At 42.3% G+C, this 20,893-nt stretch overlaps 1 protein-coding gene across 3 annotated transcripts in view; it reads right to left on the reverse strand.

Moving 5' to 3' along the window:
- Window positions 1–235: 235 nt before the first annotated feature.
- TAF5L (TATA-box binding protein associated factor 5 like) overlaps window positions 236–20,893 on the reverse strand; it is a 33,834-nt gene continuing 13,176 nt past the window's right edge. For 2 of the 3 annotated variants that reach the window (XM_070364609.1, XM_070364608.1), the window contains 3 exons: window positions 18,677–18,781; window positions 11,263–11,987; window positions 236–4,051 (listed from right to left, as the gene is read on the reverse strand). In XM_070364609.1, the coding sequence (XP_070220710.1) occupies window positions 3,254–4,051; window positions 11,263–11,987; window positions 18,677–18,781 (1,628 nt within the window). In that variant the 3' untranslated portion in view covers window positions 236–3,253. The remainder of the gene's footprint in view (window positions 4,052–11,262; window positions 11,988–18,676; window positions 18,782–20,893) is intronic. The other variant, XM_070364610.1, reaches the window with a different exon arrangement.

Below are 20,893 nucleotides of genomic sequence, written 5' to 3' on the forward strand. Positions count from 1 at the left end.
TCCTTCAGTGGGTGAAACTGACAAGGAATGTCTGCATTCTTTAAGCTCCACAGTGAAGATTTTCTGTTCCCCACAAAGCAGTTTGAGTCATCTGGCTGCTATGTAGTGACAACAGTTTGGAGTCTTGGTGTCAGTCGGGCAGAGATACAACCAACACTCTTCTAAAACATGCAACTGAAAGACGACTTGAAGTACAGACTAATCTTTTAATTCATATACTTAATACCAATCTGGGCAATAGCAAAATCAGAAGCCTACATATGCAAGTTTTTTTTTTTTTTAAATACAACCAAGACATTTTAAATACAGGCATAAAACAAATGAATAACTAGGAATCATAGATATCCTTAGAAGCTGGATCTTGAACATAATTTTAAATTGTTTTCTGTTTTATGTCTTTCATTCCTTCATCCTAATTTTTGCTCTTTTGGCCAGTCTATTGCTAAATTACAGAGATTTTTCTAAGAAATTTCAGCTGTTTCTTCCCCCCACCTTACACACTTCGCAAAGATTTATCATTGTGTTTTAAAGTAACTTAATATTCTCAGGTGTCTTTCATCTATATGTTTTTTCTTACTGCCAGTTCTTGATCCTGCTTATTGTTGACTTGACAGAGAAGCATGAGTCTTTTAACTATTGCCAGAAACATTGTTACTATAGACCTCAGGCCACGCTTTACCTGGTTCTGTGGGGAGGAAGGGAAACTGCAAGAAGCATGGACCCTGAGCCAGACTGCCTAGTTTAGATTCTGACCTCATCAGTTATTAGCTGTAAGCAATGACCCTTGGCACGTGACTTAACCCTTCAGTGCCTCAGTCTTCATCTGTAAAATGAGGATAAAAATGGCACTTAACTTACAGGGATGTTATGGAGATAAATTAATTTTCATAAAGTAATTGGAGTTTCTGGCAGATAGAAGGCACTATATACATGCCTTTTAAATAATTTATGTTTCCTTTCCAGAGTTTTTTAAGTTTTTCTATCTTCAGGGCTATATCCTTTATCTAGAACTTGAAGATTTGAAATATAGACCCTCTCTATAACATATCTGAGACGTGACTATTCCATGTTGGGTACAGATAGATAAAACAGTTCTTCCGGGTATCTTAGTATTTCATCTACAAACTGGTAATATCTCTAGTCCTATCTGCCTCACAGGATTGCTCTGAAGATAATACAAGAAAGGAACCTAAAGAATTGAGTGTAACCATGTTCTTAGGCAGCTTGTGGACATAAGGACACATACAGACCCTTACAATATTTCTAAGATTCTGGGAAAATAGTGAGGGGCATTCTATAAAGTTAAATTAGTTCACATTAAAATTAATCCAGAAAAGAAAAGGGCCAAAGATGCAGATCATTAAGAGCCTGACATGAAATCACAGTGTGTATGAGATCCGTAGTATGAAGGCAAACTAAGGCATTTATGTGTTTAATCAAAGAAATTCTGCATTAAAAAACAAACATGAAACCTAAAATCAGTGATATTTTCACTTCTGAGAATGATTCAGCTCAATTTAGGAATTCATGGTTTCTAGCAATATACCACACAATCTAAGAGCTCATTTATTATAGATAAGAACACATTTGAATCCCAGGCTTTACCAGTAGACCATGTGGAAGGTGTCTGGCTAAGTTGCCAAAGATTTCTTACAATGTCTCAAATACATGAGTTTTTATGAATAAGAAACATTTCCTGTTAATTAGTATTTTAGGCTCAAGTTAAAAAAAAACTTTCTGGGCATAGAATTCTAGTGTCCTTGTCAGAAAATTATGTTTTAAAAGTACATTAAAAAATTTCACACATCATTTACATCTTTAAATAAGTCCTTTACCTGAAATGGTACAATAAATGGTTGGAGTTAGTTAAATGACATCATTTGTAATGCCCCTTAGGGATTTTATCATGGGGTCTTTAAAGAAAACGCAAATAGGATCTCACCAAATAACTACAGATAAAAAAATATATGTCATCTCTGGTCAGCAACTGGCAAGCTTGGATGTGTAAAAAAGTGTTAAATGCTTTCAATAATCCCTGTGAATGCCAAGAAGAAACACAATTTGAGGCCAGCTGAACAGAATACAAGGGGAGACAGGAGGGCAGCTGGAGAGTCCAGTCTGCACAACTGGCTGTCACTCCAAAGACAGGTGACCTGTGCCTTCCAAAACGGCCCACACACCCGCCTGTTAAAAGAGATGCCAACACTGTTTTTTGGAAACTAAACACATTTTAATAGAAAACAAAATACAAAATAACTCTTTTCAGAAAACAGAAATATTTAATCCTTTTCACAGACTGTTTATTAAACTGCTATTGCAAAGCAGGTGGGAGGGATGATCTCAGGAGGAAAAGATGCTGGAAAAGCCACACCTCGGAATCATTTGGAAATTCAACGTTTTTTAATTCTTTCACTTTTAGACTTTCCACTTCTAGTTACTTTCATTTCTTTACCACAATCCGTCCTTTCGGGGGAGAGAATCGTTAACAGAAGTGCAGCCACAAAAAGAATCTTTCTTTCCCACCATCGCTGCAAGAGCCCAAGACTTTCTCAGTCAAACGTGCCCGCCCGCTTCTAGAAACACGCCGGCTGGAGTGGTCCAGCTGTCACCCAGGAACTTTCCCTTTCTCCCAATACACTGTATGACCAAGTTCTCTGAATTCCCTGAACCTCAAAATTCCAAGTATCACAGCCAGTGCCAGGAGTAAAACCTGAAAGATGAGAGCAGAGAAGGCCCCCTCTGCCAGTGCTAGGTTTCCTCTTCTCAGTAATAATTATAATAACAATAATAAAAAATCCTGGTTCTCTGTAATCACAGAAAAGGAAAGACATTTGCCAGGATGACCCTGCCCCCTTTCCTAATTCTCACTCCCACTTTCCTACCTGGATAGAGTCCCTTCCACCCAGTGACCCTGCGGCACTGCTCCCAGGGAGGGTGCCTGGCAAACATCCTCAGGTCAAGTGCAGCCCCAGCGAGGCAAGGGCACCTTGGCGCCAGAGATAGGGAGGGCCACACGAGGACACAGCGGAATCTCCGTGATTCCTATCTCACATTTGCTCCCCATCACCACCCTTCCTGCCCCTATCCTTCCACACTTCGGGGCTAAGTCGAGAGTGGTGGTTTCAGGACATCTGCAGGGCAAGGGAGGACACGGGGAGTCTTTCACAGTCTGTCAGTGATTCCATCTGTCTGTCCTAAGACTTGCCGTCTGGAGCCTTTCGCACGCCCCAGTCTGTCATATCAAAGATCCAAATCAATGTTCCTGATTTTCTTGTGTGATTCCAGTCACCAGCAGGAGGTTGCAGGCCATGAACTGCACGCTCAGCACATTGCTCATCTGGCCGGTGTAGACGCCCACGAGCTCGCTGGATGAGCCATCGGCAGGTGTGCTACAGTGTGAGCTTCTGATGTCCCAGACACGCACGGAGTTGTCCATGGACGCTGACGCGACCAGGCTGCTGTCTGGGCTGAAGGTGAGGCTGGTGATGTTGTCCGTGTGGCCCCGCAGCTCTTTGTAGAGGGTCCCGGATGCCAAGTCCCACAGCTTCAGCCGCTGGTCCTCGCCTGCTGATGCCAGGTACTTACCGTTGGGGGAAAAAGCCAGGGAGAGCACAGGGCCGCGGTGGCCCGTGAAGAGCCTCACGGAGTTCCCCTGCTGAGTGCTCCACAGCCGCACCGTCTTGTCGGTTGAGCCCGTGGCTAAGTAGTTTGAATTGGGGTGGAACTTGACGCAGTCCACGTCTGCCAGGTGCCCGGCGTAGATTCGCAGCGGGTACGTCCGATCAAATGACCACAGCCGGGCCGTGCGGTCGTGGGACGCGCTGGCGAAGTACAGGCTGTGCGGGCTGATGTCCAGGTCCCACACGGGGTAGGCGTGGCCCTGGTACAGCACGGTGTTGGTGAAGCTGCCCAGGTCCCAGTACCTGATGGACATGTCTTCAGAGCAGGAGAGCAGCCCCGAGCTGTCCGCGAGGAACCTGGTGCTGTACACTGGCCCACAGTGTCCCCGCAGGACCTTCATCTCTGTGCCTAAGTTGTCGTCCTCGTCATCCTGGGGGTAGTGGGGACACACACAAGAGAAGAGAGTTTAGCGGTCTGCCATGGAAAACAAAATGTCCAGAAACAAAGAGAGCTGCTTGGGAAATAGCATCTACCCAGTAAATGGCTCTGTCCTTCAGGGCGACCCCAGGATAGCACCTTGTAATTGCAGAACTGAATAAAAAGTCTCCTACAACTTACAAATTTGCTTTCTTTAAATTCACCTTGCAGCTAACACTATAGCGAGGCTACTACTGCAGAGTAATGACCGTGGACCTTTCTCTTATGCTGAGGACAGACTTCAAAAGTCAATCACTCGAAAAACTTTATTTTTCATTTTATGTTCTTAGATTCTTTTATTCTACAGGCATGTCTTCCCCTGTCAGTCTTGACTGCTTTGTAGGCCACAGTGCTCCCTGTTTCTAGTCAAGAAAAATCACCCCCAGAGCTGGGGTCAATGATGGAGGCAGATGTGGCTTCACTTCAAGATGCATACAGAACCACTGTGGGAATTTAGCCAAAAAATAAAATAATGATGGAGGCAGATGTGGCTTCACTTCAAGATGCATACAGAACCACTGTGGGTGGTTAAATAAAATTTAAATAAATTTAATAAATAAATAAATAAAATTTAAATAAAATTTAGCCAAAAAATAAAACCTGGACATATCACAGAAATAACTGTGGGCCAGGAAAGTGCAGTCATCAGTAACTTACACCCATGCCCTGTAACCAGACATGAACGGCTGGTACCCAAAAAAAAGAACAGTTTTGAAACCGTGACCTTCTGGATGGGCTCAAATATTTCCCCAAAGTAAAAAAGGAGGCAAGGATTCAGAATTCCTCTCAGAGTCAAGTGACTCTTGTGATTCCTGGAAATAAACCCCTATGTGTGGGGATAAGAAAGACAACTCCTGGTAAAAGGGGCAGGGGCGGGGGGGGGGGCCCTCTGACACACGCCCAAGCATATTCTATGGGTTCAAATCTACTTTCCTTTCATTCTCTCGCAGACAAGCTCCTTACAACTTCAACTATCTCAATCCTGGAATTCATAAAGTCAAATGAGTTTCAGTTATACACTGGAGGAATAGAGTTAAGATGAAGCTTCCTGAACCAAATGGGCCTTGCTGGCTTAGAAATAAATACCTTTGTGAGCCTTTGTACAGAAAAAAGCCATCCTTTTAATTTCTATTTGAAAACTATTAAATTAAAAATAGAATGAATGCCTCCAACGTATACATTTTTGAGAAATGAGAAAATAAACATTGATGTTCATGGATATTCAAAATGGCTATTCCAGATAATCAACATTGAAAACACATAAGCATTTGGGAGCTTAAGGTTCTACTGAGCATTACCAAGAATATTAGTAATTTTCCTTTCCAAAGAGGTTACAATAATATTTTAAAATTTCAGGAATGACTCACTGCTCTACACCAGAGTTTATTGAGGCGTAAGACGTCTTCGTTTGGAGCAGGAAGTCCTGGCAGTGGGTCCTGCCTCTGAGTGCTCAGGGGCAGAGACAGGAGGATGCACTGGGAGGCAGGTGGACTTCTCAGGGGCCCCATGACTGTCCTGAGCCTGTGTAAAGTGCCTGTTGACTCTATAAACCAAGAAATCAGGAAACGAGAATAGTCCTGCAGGCTAGCCCTATCAACTCCCTGCCAGGACCACAGCTTAAAATAGTTTGGCCACATTTTCTTCTGTGGCTCAGCCAGCCCCACAATGGCCTCAGTGCAGTTGAGCTGAAACCCTGAAACAAGCAATGGGTCACCCAAGCCTGACCACACAGACCCCTCCCATCCCTCCCACGCTAATAGGACAACACCCCAAATGTTCTACAACTGTCTAACCCCGCCCCCCACCACAGTAAATTCTACCCCAGATGCATCCCAAATATGAATTTTTAATTTGTAAAATACATTCATGTAATAATAAACTGTATTATATACATTATAAGATATGCTTAAAATAGAAATTTTAAAAGAACAAGAAAAAACAGCTCTTTGAATACTACAGTCTGCTGATGCTGCCTTAGACCAAGGAGCCCTGAGTCTGCTTCTGGACTAGTGTGTCCCCAGTGCCCTCGTTACAGCGCAGTGAGTCCTAGGTCAGGGTGCTCTGGGATCTGAACACGCCTTGGGTTGTCTCCAATAAGCTACCAATGGAGCCAAAAGAAATTAAATATGGCTGGGCTTGGGAGTGGGTAACACCTGGAAGCAGGTGAGACACTGCTACTGTGTGAGCAGACAGCAGCCTGATGGAGGAGAGAAAAGGTGGCTGCTGGGCAGTGTAAATGGACATGTGCTATATGTGTAAATACACAACGGTTTCCAAGGCTTAAGACAAAAAGGCAGAATGTAACAGATTTCATTAAAATTTTGAAAATATTGCTTATATGCAGAATGATAATATTTTGGCTACAATGAATTGAAAATACATTATTAAAATTAATACCAACTACTTCTTACCTTTTTAATGTGATGACTAGAAAAACTTAAATTACACATACGGCTCACACTATATTCCTATTGGCTAGCATAGATCTATGACAGTCTGGTACACAAACTACAGAACTGAGTATTATTGACAACACTGACTTTACTTTTCAAACTTAAAGATGACCAGGTTGGGGCAGAATGACCAGACATTAAATGAACTGAACACAGGCGCTGCACTGCTGGGCTGAGGTTGCAGGGAGGCTGGTGTCCTATCCACATAACTGGAAAGGAGGGCAAGTTCTCCTTTTTGGTCCTGTGGTTTTATCATGCTGCATAAATATTAAAAATATGCAAGTGACAATCGACAAGCTCTCTCCGTTGTCCGGTATGGCGCAAAGTGGGAGAGAATGGAAACTGTAATCAGAAATCTTCCAGCAAACAAAAGCCCAGGACCAGACGGCTTCACAGTTGAATTCTACCAAAAATTCAGAGAAGAGCTAACACCTATCCTACTCAAACTCTTCCAGAAAATCACAGAGGAAGGTAAACTTCCAAACTCATTCAATGAGGCCACCATCACCCTAATACCAAAACCTGACAAAGACGTCACAAAAAAAGAAAACCACAGGCCAATATCACTGATGAACATAGATGCAAAAATCCTTAACAAAATTCTAGCAAACAGAATCCAAACAACACATTAAAAAGATCATACATCATGACCAAGTGGGCTTTATCCCAGGAATATAATATCTGCAAATCAATTAATGTAATACAACACATTAACAAACTGAAAAATAAAAACCATATTATTATCTCAATAGAAGCAGAGAAGTTTTTGACAAAATTCAACATCCATTTATGATAAAAACCCTCCAGAAAGCAGGAATAAAAGGAACATATCTCAACATAATAAAACCTATATATGACAAACCCACAGCAAACATTATCCTCAATGGTGAAAAATTGAGAGCATATCCCCTAAAGTCAGGAACAAGACAAGGGTGCCCACTCTCACCAGTACTATTCAACATAGTTTTGGAAGTTTTGGCCACAGCAATCAGAGCAGAGAAAGAAATAAAAGGAATCCAGATTGGAAAAGAAGAAGTAAAACTCTCACTGTTTGCAGATGACATGATCCTCTACATAGAAAACCCTAAAGACTCCACCAGAAAATTACTAGAGCTAATCAATGAATATAGTAAAGTTGCAGGATATAAAATCAACACACAGAAATCCCCTACATTCCTATACACTAACAATGAGAAAACAAAAAGAGAAATTAAGGAAACGATTCCGTTCACCATTGCAACAAAAAGAATAAAATACTTATGAATATATCTACCTAAAGAAACCAAAGACCTATATATAGAAAACTATAAAACACTGGTGAAAGAAATCAAAGAGGACACAAATAGATGGAGAAATATACCGTGTTCATGGATCGGAAGAATCAATATAGTGAATATGAGTATACTACCCAAAGCAATCTATAGATTCAATGCAATCCCTATCAAGCTACCAATGGTATTTTTCATAGAACTAGAACAAATAATTTCACAATTTGTATGGAAATACAAAAAACCTTGAATAGCCAAAGCAATCTTGAGAAAGAAGAATGGAACTGGAGGAATCAACCTCCCCGACTTCAGGCTCTACTATAAAGCCACAGTCATCAAGACAGTATGGTACTGGCACAAAGACAGAAATATAGATCAATAAAACAAAATAGAAAGCCCAGAGATAAATCCATGCACCTATGGACACCTTATCTTTGACAAAGGAGGCAAGAATATACAATGGAGAAAAGACAATCTTTTTAACAAATGGTGCTGGGAAGACTGGTCAACGACTTGTAAAAAAAATAAAACTAGAACACTTTCTAACACCATACACAAAAATAAACTCAAAATGGATTAAAGATTTAAACATAAGGCCAGAAACTATAAAACTCCTAGAGACATAACAAAGGCAAAACACTCTCCGACATAAAATCACAGCAGGATCCTCTATGCCCCACCTCCCAGAATATTGGAAATAAAAGCAAAAATAAACAAATGGGACCTAATTAAAATTAAAGGCTTTTGCACAACAAAGGAAACTATAAGCAAGGTGAAAAGACTGCCTTCAGAATGGGAGAAAATAGTAGCAAACGAAGCAATGGACAAAGAATTAATCTCACAAATATACAAGCAACTCCTGCAGCTCAATTTCAGAAAAATAAATGACCCAATCAAAAAATGGGCCAAAGAACTAAACAGACATTTCTCTAAAGAAGACATACAGATGGCTAACAAACACATGAAAAGATGCTCAACATCACTCATTATTAGAGAAATGCAAATCAAAACCACAATGAGGTACCATTTCACGCCAGTCAGAATGGCTGCTATCCAAAAGTCTACAAGCAATAAATGCTGGAGAGGGTGTGAAGAAAAGAGAACCCTCTTACACTGTTGGTGGAAATGCAAACTAGTACAGCTACTATGGAGAACAGTGTGGAGATTCCTGAAAAAACTGGAAATAGAACTGCCATATGACCCAGCAATCCCACTGCTGGGCATACACACTGAGGAAACCAGAATTGAAAGAGACACGTGTACCCCAATGTTCATCACAGCACTGTTTACAATAGCCAGGACATGGAAGCAACCTAGATGTCCATCAGCAGACAAATGGATAAGAAAGCTGTGGTACATATACACAATGGAGTATTACTCAGCCATTAAAAACAATACATTTGAATCAGTTCTAATGAGGTGGATGAAACTGGAGCCTATTATACAGAGTGAAGTAAGCCAGAAAGAAAAACAGCAATACTGTATACTAATGCATATATATGGAATTTAGAAAAAAGGTAACAATAACCCTGTATGCAAGACAGCAAAAGAGACACAGATGTATAGAACAGTCTTATGGACTCTGTGGGAGAGGGAGAAGGTGGGATGATTTGGGAGAATGGCATTGAAACATGTATATTATCATATGTGAAACAGATTGCCAGTCCAGGTTCGATGCATGAGACAGGGTGCTCGGGGCTGGTGCACTGGGATGACTCAGAGGGATGGTATGGGGAGGAAGGTGGGAGGGGGGTTGAAGATGGGGAACGCGTGTACACCTGTGGCAGATTCATGTTAATGTATGACAAAACCAGTACAATACTGCATAGTAATCAGCCTCCAAAAAAATAAAGTGGAAAAGAAAATATTACTGATAAAATGAAAAAAAAAGTGGGAGAGCAGTCCTGCTCTCCACTCCGCCTGTCTCTACCACAAGGCGGCTGCCGGCAGCAGGGTGACAGAAGCAGCAGTGCTGGGCCATCAAACAGATTCCCGAGGCCAATCAAGATTACCTTCCAGTACAAACGGCAGAAGCTGAGGGCAGTGCTGTAAATCCAGCTGAATTGGGGGTAATTTTATGCTTACACAGAAGATTTTGGTTATTGCTCTTTTTTAAAAAATGAGATAAAATTCACATATTATAAAATTCAGTGGTAGCTGGGGGGGATCTTAAAAATTTTTATTTTAATCTAATGTTCTTTCTATCTTTGCAGCTATCTTTCTGCCTTTGCTATCTTCCTTTATATTATTTTTTAATGCCTAGACTAATCCCCAAACCAGTATCATATCATCAAAACTAGTAAGGTCAGCAGAAATAATTTTTCTAAATAGAAAATTCAGAGTAGATGAGGGCAGTATCCCTCACTGCATGTGAAGAGCCCCCAAGAAGCTAAAACTGTCCCCAATGAAAAGAAACTTGATAATTCAAATATGCAATGAAAAGTATTCTGGAAGGCACTACAGATTGTAGAAATCAAAGTTTGTGCATCAGAATTTAGATTCTTTATTCATGATAACAAACTCCTCTAATTTTCCTCTCTCAGCTTCAAGAAGCAAAGACTCAAAGGCCATGCTAACTGGAAAATGACTCAGAAAACAGGAATAGGTAAAAAAGGCTGACTTTATACATCCAATATTCTTGACATCGTATCAGCAACTGGAAATTAACTTGGGTGACTTTTTAAAAAAACCCTTAACCTTTCAACCTAGTGCAAAGAATTTTCTATCCAAAGTAAGCTGAGTCTGAGCTACCTGAATTCCAATGGTGATATGACAAAGGTATTCATCCTGCAAATTCTGAGGCACCACTCTCAGGCAAGGTGAACTTTGTGAAGTTCCATGTCTATCTCCCTTTGCCCTCACTTTTTCTGAACCAGTGCTTCTCAGTGACCTGAAACTCAGGCCACTAGGCCTGCCCTTTCCAATGACCACCCCCAATCAAAGCAAACAAAATCATTACACAGACTGCTGGACGAAAACAGGGCACCCTGGGAGAAGTCAGAGGACTGCACTGCTGTGAAAGGCCAAGGGCACCCAGGGTTGGGGGGAGGGGAAAGACAAACCGCATCCTAGTTTACCCTTGGGAAACAGCAATATACCTTTTGACCCAGTAAACCTACTTCTGATTACTTATATATGTACACATGCACACTCACACACATAGCTAAAGGTCTTTAGGCTCAGCAATGGTATCCACATTTCAGGTAGTAATACATACTGACCATTCCTTAATGATGTTCAGCTCATATTAACATTTCCCTCTTGGCCAAGGTTGGCCATTAGCAGGAATTCACTGGTTACAGGTTACTAGGCATTAGTCTGGCATTAGTTATATTATGAGGAATATAATGAAGTCCATTTGCTGTAAGATCTGTCATGTTTGGTAAGAATACTCGAAGCACATTAGTAAGGCAGGTGCAGGGAAGAAAAATCGATATGCCTACCTCCTCCTCTAGGAAATCACAAGCCAAGTGGATGCGGGACACATCTACTTGATGGGGTTCGGACTTTAACTTCTTGGAACGCAGACTCCACAGTTTTATACAGGAGTTGTCAAAGCCTGCTGCGAGCAGCTTGCTGTCCGGGGAGACCTCTGCAGTGTTCAGCAGCTGCTCTGTGTTGTAGAAGGCATAGAAGTAGATGGTGGTGAGGGAGGGGGGGCCGTCCTTGACGCGCTTGATGCTCTCCTGCAGGAGCTCCAGCGCGGCCTCATTCTGCAGGATGGGCGCTGGCATGTCGGCGGGCTCCAGGCCGCCACCCTCGCCTCGGAAGGAGCCACCACTGGTGTAGAGCTGGTAGTCTGTCCTCTTGGCGGGCTGCACGTCCAGATGGATGTGCCAGGCGAGGATCCTGCACAGCGCAGTGTTGTTGTCACTCTGGAGGTAGCGGAGAAGGTAGTTGTAGCTGTCTTCCTGCAGACGAACCACGTATTTGTTGTCCAGGAAGGCTCGCAGCCGGAAGTTAGACAGGATGTCCTGGATGGTCTGAGTGGTCTGGAGCTGCTCGATAACATCCTTCTGGCTGGCATTCTGCAGAAACATTCCATGGAAGCGGCTGTAAAAGCTTTCCACTGTGCTCTTCGGACTGTTCTGGATCAGGGTGAGATGGAGGTAGACAAAGAGAGGGTAGAGGAGAGGCATCACTTCATGGCTGTGCTGGGAGTCAGAATCTGTAAGGAAAAACAAGTGAAGCCTTTATAATCAGCATGGTCTCCTGTGGAGCGCACAGTCCCCTTCTGGCCAGGACCCTACTTTCTGAGGCTATGGATTGAAGCATAAGCCCAACACAAAATTCTGGAAACTTGAAGCCGAAGACTTTGGACCAAGGAAGGAAGATCAGACCCAGAAGGCCAGCAAACCTGGAATTTGATGCCCAGAGGCTAAACAGTGTGCCTCTTCTCACATACATTCAAAGGAGCTTGTATCCAGGCCTTTGGGTTAGTATTTTCCCCAATGTATTAGCGTTGCTTAAATTGGGATCTCAGGCCTTGGAGAGACCTTACGTGGATTCTGGGGAGACCGAGTTCTTCACAGAAACTTTAATTTGATAATTTAAAAAGTAAACACAGGTAAATTCAGAATTATCTGGATAGTCTTTAGCAAGTACTGGCATACAGTTTTAGTGCTCTCATCTCCTGCAATAACATCAAAGTTCTTAGTTTAGTGGGTTCACTTACACATACAGCCCCCTGGTTGGCATGTCCCAATGCTAAGATGACATTGTTCATCCCTAAGTGTCTCACACCTGTCAGTGTACTTATTTTGATTTTGTTGGTTAAAAAGGACAACTTCTCTTTGCAGTGATAATTTATAAGAGGAATATTTTCATGTCATTAAAACTAAATAATTTACCAATGTGAGACTTAAACACCATGAAACCACATGACAAAGAATGTTCAAATAAGTGTCCAGTTTTGTCACAGGCTAATGAGAATAGCACAGAGGTGTGTGTGTGTGTGACACCTAAGTGAGGGAGGGCAGAGAGCTGTGACAGAGCAAAGGTTCCACGGCCACGTGGACAGAGGCAAGTGGCCAGCAAGGAGGGACGCCTGTGCACCAGCACCTCGGGGCAACAGGGGAACATCAGCCCTCGGTCCATGTGGAGCTGCTGCTGCTAAGTCACTTCAGTCGTGTCAGACTCTGTGTGACCCCACAGACGGCAGCCCACCAGGTTCCCCCATCCCTGGGATTCTCCAGGCAAGAACACTGGAGTGGGTTGCCATTTCCTTCTCTAATGCATGAAAGTGAAAAGTGAAAGTGAAGTCGCTCAGTCGTGTCCGACTCTTAGCGACCCCATGGACTGCAGCCTACCAGACTCCTCCGTCCATGGGATTTTCCAGGCAAGAGTACTGGAGTGGGGTGCCATTGCCTTCTCCGCCATGTGGAGCAGTGAGCTATTTATGGCAAAATCCATCTGTTACATTCACTGGCTAATCTGAACTTTATTTTTTGTGATTTTACTTGTACTTTATTTGTAAATGAGTTTAGGTTCAAACAAAATAAAGGAAGCATAAAAGTTTCATATCTAGTGTAATGTCTGTATGTACCTAAGTAAATTAATATAAAAATGCTTTAAGTTAGCACTTATATAACATTCTGATATTTTCTTTTTTTATTCCATGGAAAGGAATCCAGACCTGTCTCAAGACTCAGGAATACTGAATTAGGGCACTTATCTCTCTAATCAGAAGGGAGATGATTCCAGCATGTTACCTCTGCTTAATGCTCTATTTCATCTTACCACAGGTGAATTAACTGCATAGTATGTGCATTTAAGGATAAACATGCCCCCACTCAAACGCATTCTTAGAAGATGAACTTCAATTACAGCGATCCCACACTGAATCAGGGCTGCTGCCCAGCTGCTGTAGGCTCCTGCCTCTGAGCCAACAGGTGCAGGGTGCTCTGGTGCTGGCCCTGGGTGACTGAGCCTGACTGCCGAGAGGAAGCTGCACTGCTGCTCCACAGGGGGAAAGGAGAGCGTGTCTGCAACAGAGGAGGTCACTAACGGCATCTTAGTGCTACCATCCCTGAGGTGAAGGTGAATAAACAAATGCAGCAATCCAACCAAGGCAGGACTAGTAGTGGCCCAGACCCTTCAGGAACGAAGGTTTGTGTCATCCCACCATGTAAAGAACCAGGACCAGCTGAGGTGCTAACTAAAGGTAAAAGCAATACTGAATAGGGAGTAGAAAAAGGTAGTTAAAGACCAGCTATGACCATGTGACCAGTTTCAGACCTCAGAACTGTACCTATCATGAGTACTCCTCCTTATTATGAACATGTTGGTGTGAGTATCTGTACAGAAGCAAATACCTTTGTTTCCTTTCTTTTCTTATCCCCTTACCATAGAATGTAAGTTACACTGACTTTGCATCATAGTATTTACTCCTTTTTTTGGCTGTGCCACGTGGCATGCAGGGTCTTAGTTCCCTGACCAGGGACTGAACCCATGTCCCCTGCAGTGGAAGCACCGAGTCCTGACCACTGGACCACTGGGAAGTCCCTGTATCACAGTATTCAAATCACGGAGTTTCGAGAAGAGTAAACATTACCTGTGGACTTTGTTTCTTCTTCTGAGAAAGTGATTGGGGAATTCTTGGTTGTTGTTCAGTTGCTAAGTCTTGTCTGACTCTGTGTACCCCCACAGACTGCCAGACTTCCCTGTCCTTCACTATCTCCCACAGTTGGCTGAAATTCATGTCTGTTGAGTCAACAATGCAATCTAATCATCTCATCCTCTGCTGCCCCCTTCTCCTATTGCCTTCAATCCTTCCCAACATCAGGGTCTTTTCCAATTAGTCGGCTATTCGCACCCAGTGGCCAAATATAGCTGTACCGAGTGTTAGGCAGAATTATGACCTTGTTAATCATCTTTATTTGGAGATTAATTATCTTTTAAGAAGTTGGGTATGGGTGCCAAGTTCAGTGGGTAGACTTATGATGGTTAATTTTATGTGTCAATGAAGCTAGGACACAGTGCTTAGATTTTGCGTCAAACATTCTAGATGTTTCTGTGAAGGAGATTTTTTAGATGAGATGAACATTTAAATCAGTAGACTAAGCATAGTGGGTTCCCCTCCATATGTGGGTGGGACTTATCCAATCAGCTGAAGGTCTTAGGAACACAAAGAGGAGAAGAGGGAATTCTGCCAGCAGACTGCTTTTGGACATGAACTGTGGCTCTCCTGGGTCCCAGTCTGCAGGCCTACCCTGAAGATTTTGGACTTGTCAGTCTCTGCAATCATATGAGCCAACTCCTTAAGATAAATCTCTTTCTTTATATATACATTCCATTCTGTTGGTTCTGTTTCTCTAGAGAACCCTGACTAATACAGATTTTGGTATTTCTTTGAATACTGTAATTCTTTAGAAGACCTCTGGAAAATTTCAATCTCAAAATACTAACAAAAAGATTCAATTTTATCAATTAGACATTCAATATGTTCTATTGGGGTGAAGGGCTGTTTTCAACTCCTTACAATCTTAAGTTTCAGGCTTATTTTTGAAAATGAGAGGTATTTTAATTTACTAAGCTCAGAATAAAAAAAAAACACAAAACACTAGCCATCTAGAAATAGGGATGCGGTACTTTAAAAATTCCCATCAACATATCTGGAACAAGGTGAGATTAACTTGAAGTTTTAGCTCAATTTTAATCTTGTTCCCTTGTAATCATAATATACACCTTATGTTTTACTGAAAGGACACTAAGTCAAACAAACACCAATTCTCATTCCCTGGCCTTTCTCCACAGGGTTGGGCCTTCAGACACAACCCAACACCTTCCTTTGTTTGTAGGCAGCACCACTGACCTGACCCTTCCCATCCATGCCTGTGAGCTCCTCTTCCTACCTTGCTCTTCAAAGGCTCACCTCACTTTAAGGAACTAACACTGCGTGTGTGGCTTCTATGAGCCAGGCACTTACACCCAAACTGTATCTAAGAGTCCCAGGTATCTGCAGGTTCAGATCAGAGTGACTGACTCCAGTCTATGCTCTTCCTACTGAGTGTCTTAGAGAAAAGGCCCTCAACAGGCGAGCTCACAGAACCTCTCACCCCATAGCTTCTAGAGAAGAAACATGTTGCAGGTGCTACAGCCTTGGTACTCACTTTCTCCATTATTTCCTTTAGGATTTTTCATCTCCTAGCCTTTAATTTGTACTTTCCCATAGCTGATGCTGAGTTATGTACCTTACATGCTATGCAGCAGGATGCCATCATCCTAACCATTTAAAAAGTAAAACCTGACTTATTTCTGCCCAGTATACCTCCCCCCACCCCCCACTCCAAGCCCGTCATTCTCAGCTCTCCCTCCGTTACTCCTGGATATCTCACCTTGACGATAGAACTATGGACTCAAAACACCGCTTTCCACTTCCGCAGCCCTGTCTCCCTGCTCAGGGCCTCTGTGCACTTGGGCTGGCCTCCATCGCCCCGTTAACACACACTCTGTCCACTGCTCCCCTATCCACAGTCACACCCAGGCCTGTCTCCATCACGCAGGATGAAGGTCACACGTCTAAGCCTGTGGTCAAATCCTGCCTCCATTCTGTCTTTATCTTCAATCTGAAAGCCCATTTTCAACAAAGGGCTTCTTCAAGGTTCCTGAAAACATAATCACCACCTCTGCCACTCTGTCCATGCCTCTGCACAGAGCCCAAATCCTTCTACTTCTCTTCCACAGATGTCTGAAATCCAAGTGCTAATGTAAAGCCTACCCTCCTAAAGAAAGCCGCCTCTAACTGCCACACCCCAATCTCTCTCTCCCTTCACTTCAAATGCAGACTCAATACCCCACGACTGGTTCCATACTGGTTCAGGAAAACACTTCCCCTACTGTCACATTTCATGCAAAAACTGTGACTTTTAGCCCTCTTAGGATTAATCATCAATTCAGATTAATGACTATATGTTATACTTCTATCCTGGGGCTCAGGAGATAATTATTCATTTGATTTGGCTGACTACTCTTCAGAGACCTGATGGTAGAGAAAAATGTTCCAGGAAAAAGCATTCTGTAAGGAAAAACCATATATATTCTCCCTTTCAAAATAACCTGTGACCAAGGACTGAAGAATTAAATTATAGACAAACAGGCAACTTTCTCAGTTTTGAAACAAGATGAGAAATTACACAGGAAAAGGCTAATAGAGACTATCTCAGTGACAGATTTGGAGCTTCCCAAGTTGTCTGGCTCCGTCATCAGAGGGCAGGCCCCCCACCAACACACTCTACTGTTCCCCCTAGCCCCAGTGCAATCAGTGCCTCATGTACATACAGTCTGAATGGATGCAAGAGAGGGGCTAAATGAGGCCAGGCATTTCTTTCTAAACCAACTTCCTCATCACTAGATTGATGAGAGAACTCATCTAGAAAGGGGAAATCATAGCTGTATTTTAAAAACCAAGTGAAATAATTTTCTAAAAACAGATTTTAAAAAAATTTAAAAATTGCTTAAAGCCTCAAAAACCAATGCCAATAGTTAAAAATATCTCATCTCCAAGTTCTTGCTTACCTCTGATTGAAATTCTTTTTATAAATCCAGTTTTTCTTTTTTTATCTTTAGCCGACACAGAAAGCAACTAATCGCTGTTCTCAGAGATTTAACATTCATACGATATAATGATCTTACTGGAGTTTCTTTCTTTACAGTTTAAACATAATAGATTCTTTTTATTAAACTGTTAATCTTCACAATTTTTTAATTTCTGTAACAATTGAACAGACTATTCTCTATTTATGAATCCCATCACTCAACATCTGTGAAACTGATAAGATAACCCTCTCTAGGGTTTTATTTTGTAACCTTTATCTCCTGAAACATACTGGTCATTTTGCCCAACTACAGAATGCAGGAAATGTGGATTCTTTGCTTTAAAACACTAGCCACTATGAGGGTGAAGTAAAATTAGAACTCTCAGTGTATAATCAGGTATATTATTTTTGGTTTATATACTTGATTGCTTACTAAAATTATTAACTCAAGGATTGTTCAAATAAGGAAAGAAAAATAAAAAAACTTCAAAGTATTTGAACTATAATTTTCTACTAACCAATACGTGGCTAATTACTCTCCATCTGTTGAGGACAGAGAAAGTTTTGTATTTCTTGTACCTCAAGATGTTTTGTTTAAGGAAAGTACTCAACAAAAGACTTTGATTAATAACCAGAATTAACGTAGTCACTTTTATTGTAATCATCTTTCCAACATTAAAATTATAATCAGTTGTCTTAGGACTAGTCAAAATCACTTGGTTTTGTCTTTGAATAGCCTTGTTTATGCTACATATGAGGAACTAAAGGCACCAACAGGCTACATGACTTCATTTTTAAAAATGACAAAGTCAAACAGTGAATTATGAAACCTCATTATAATTAATTCTACTGGTTCTGTATTTCCACGGTTATTACACCACCACAAACTGGTCTAAATTACAACTTTTAAATTTTATGTTGCTGATGCATGAGTATTATTACTCTCTTGCACTTTTGGAAATACGGGAAAAAGGCCATTTTGAGATGTACTATCTTACTGGCAGTGATAGCAACGTCCATTTCACATCCGCTGCATGTAAGGAGGCATCCTTACAGGGCTGACTGAGCCTCCACTTATTCAGCACAAGTCACAATCACTGTGCTGAAGGCCATGGACTAGTGAATAGCATGCTCAGAGCCCTTTAACCTCCTGATTTAACTCTCTCAGGAGTTCCAACAAACTATAAGTTTGAATACAAGACTTGTGTTCAACTACCTTTGGATCCCTGGCACCTAAAACATAGCTGGAACATAGCAGGTTCTGAGGGAAATGTGCATCACCCCTTTTTGATAAAAAAGGGTGCTGGTGCTGAGTACTTACCGGTGAGAAAATTCCGCAGCCGTCCGAACTGTACTTCATATTGCTGGGGCTCTGCCTGGCAAGGGGCTGCGGACACTATGTTGGCACAACCAGATTCTGATTGGACTACAGAGGAAGAGACAGACAAGACGCGTACAGAAAGACAATCATTAGCCTAAAATGTGGCAGGATGGGTGGCAGCTGGTGTTGAGGGGCATCAGTAGCATCGGGCATCTTAGTACATTTTCAAAGGACATTGGGGCTTCTGGTTAAGTATGACTGACACATCTACCTGCCCTTCCTGACACCCAGTGACGTGACAGCAGAGGAACAAAAGGTATAAAGCACAGGATACACAAGCTGGATGAGAGGAGAGGTGCAGAGACTCATGAAAGACTCCTCTGGACGCATCTGAGCCTAGGACCTGGTACTGCACCATCATGTGCCCTGGGATGGGTCTACCTTCAACCTTGGTGCTGGACATTCAGGGGGCCCTTTCAATCTGGAAATTTACATCTTGCAATTCTGAGAAATTTTCTTGAATCATTTTGTTGACTCTCTCTTGTGTTTTCTTCTGGGACTCCTACAATTTCTAGATAGGCTTCCAGAACTGATCCTTTAACCTCTCCCAGATTCCATTTTTTATCTTTCTGCTGTACTCTCTGGAAGGCTTTCTCAACTTTCAACTCTTCTACTGATTTTTCAGTTGTACTGTCATGTAAGTACATGTACATACATAAATACGTGGTTTTGAACTGTGGTGTTGGAGAAGACTCTTGAGAGTCCCTTGGACTACAAGGAGATCAAACCAGTCAATCCTAAAGGAAATCACACTGAATATTCACTGGAAGGACTGATGCTGAAACTGAAGCTTCAATACTTTGGCCACCTGATGCGAAAAGCCGACTCGTTAAAAAAGAACCTCGATGCTGGGAATGACTGAAGGCAGGAGAAGGGGACGACAGACATGAGTTTGAGCAAGCTCCAGGAGTTGGTGATGGACAGAGAAGCCTGGCGTGCTGCAGTTCGTGAGGTCACAGAGTCGGACATGACTGAGCAACTGAACAACAACAACACAAACATTTGAATGTTCTTTTTTCTCTCAAAATAGCATTCTCTTGTTTTAAGACTATCAGTGATGGTATTTCTGAGGTTTCTCTTCTTTCTGCTGTTTGTTTTCTCCAAGATGCTTCTCATCATTTCTTTTCACTTCCATTTTTCACGTGAAATAGATCAGTTTCTTTCAAGGTCTGAACCAACAGTCTCTAGTTTTCTGAAAGTCAGCATCACAGAGCTGATAAGAACTCTGGGCGTGGGTTTATCACCCAAGAGGACGTGGATGGCATCTTCCTGGTGATGTCTTTAGGTCTCTTTTGTTGGGCAGGGCGGATTCACCAGGGACAAGCGATAGTTAATCACTTTCCTGGTCAGTAGGTGCTTGGCTGCCAAAGTTCTCAGTAATGTGAGGAGGAAGAAGGCTGGAATCTCAATACTCAGGATGTAAACATATACTTCATCACCATTCTGTGAGTTCATGCTTTCCAAAAAGAAAAGCAAAGTTCTCCTACCCTTTTTTCTGGGGGTGGGAACCTCAGGACTGGGAAAAGGTGGCTGGGGACTGAGGAGCCATCTTTAGCAACAATCTGGATGAAACACTGACACACATGTAATTAAGCACGGATGTAATTTATGCAACGAGGAAGCAGAGTCATGACATACAACACACGGAGATGGAGAGATGGGTGAGAAGAATCAGTGTCCCCTATGAAACTCAAGAGACTTGATGGAAGACTGCACATGTAGGAACAGCCTCCTTCTCCTGCTGCCCCTCCATGAGGAAGCCAGTCTTGAGTCCTTAGTCACAAGTGCTCACCACATTCTCCCCTCACTCTTCTGAGCCTTTCAGCTCAGGCTGTCCTCACTTCAGACTGGATCATACCGTAGCCTTCTGAGTAGCTCCCCTGGTTCTCATCTGGCCCTTCCTCGGTTAACATGGACGCCAGAGTCATCTTCCAAAAATCCACATTTGGTACCTTGGATGCTCCCCTTCAACTCTCCCCCTGATAAGCTCCTAATGGTTCTTTGGAAACTCAGCTCATTCTTTCTATGATTTACTGACCCCTGACTATATGCTGGGAACCACTAGACCTTTTGGGAAGCCTTTTTGACCTGTTGATCTACCTGTAAAGAGTATGTTCTTTGTTTTCATGGAGGCTGAGCATCCCCCTCACAGGACTC

The sequence above is a fragment of the Bos mutus genome, chromosome 28 (genome assembly GCF_027580195.1).
Source record: "Bos mutus isolate GX-2022 chromosome 28, NWIPB_WYAK_1.1, whole genome shotgun sequence".
In the NCBI taxonomy this organism is placed as follows: Eukaryota; Metazoa; Chordata; class Mammalia; order Artiodactyla; family Bovidae; genus Bos; species Bos mutus.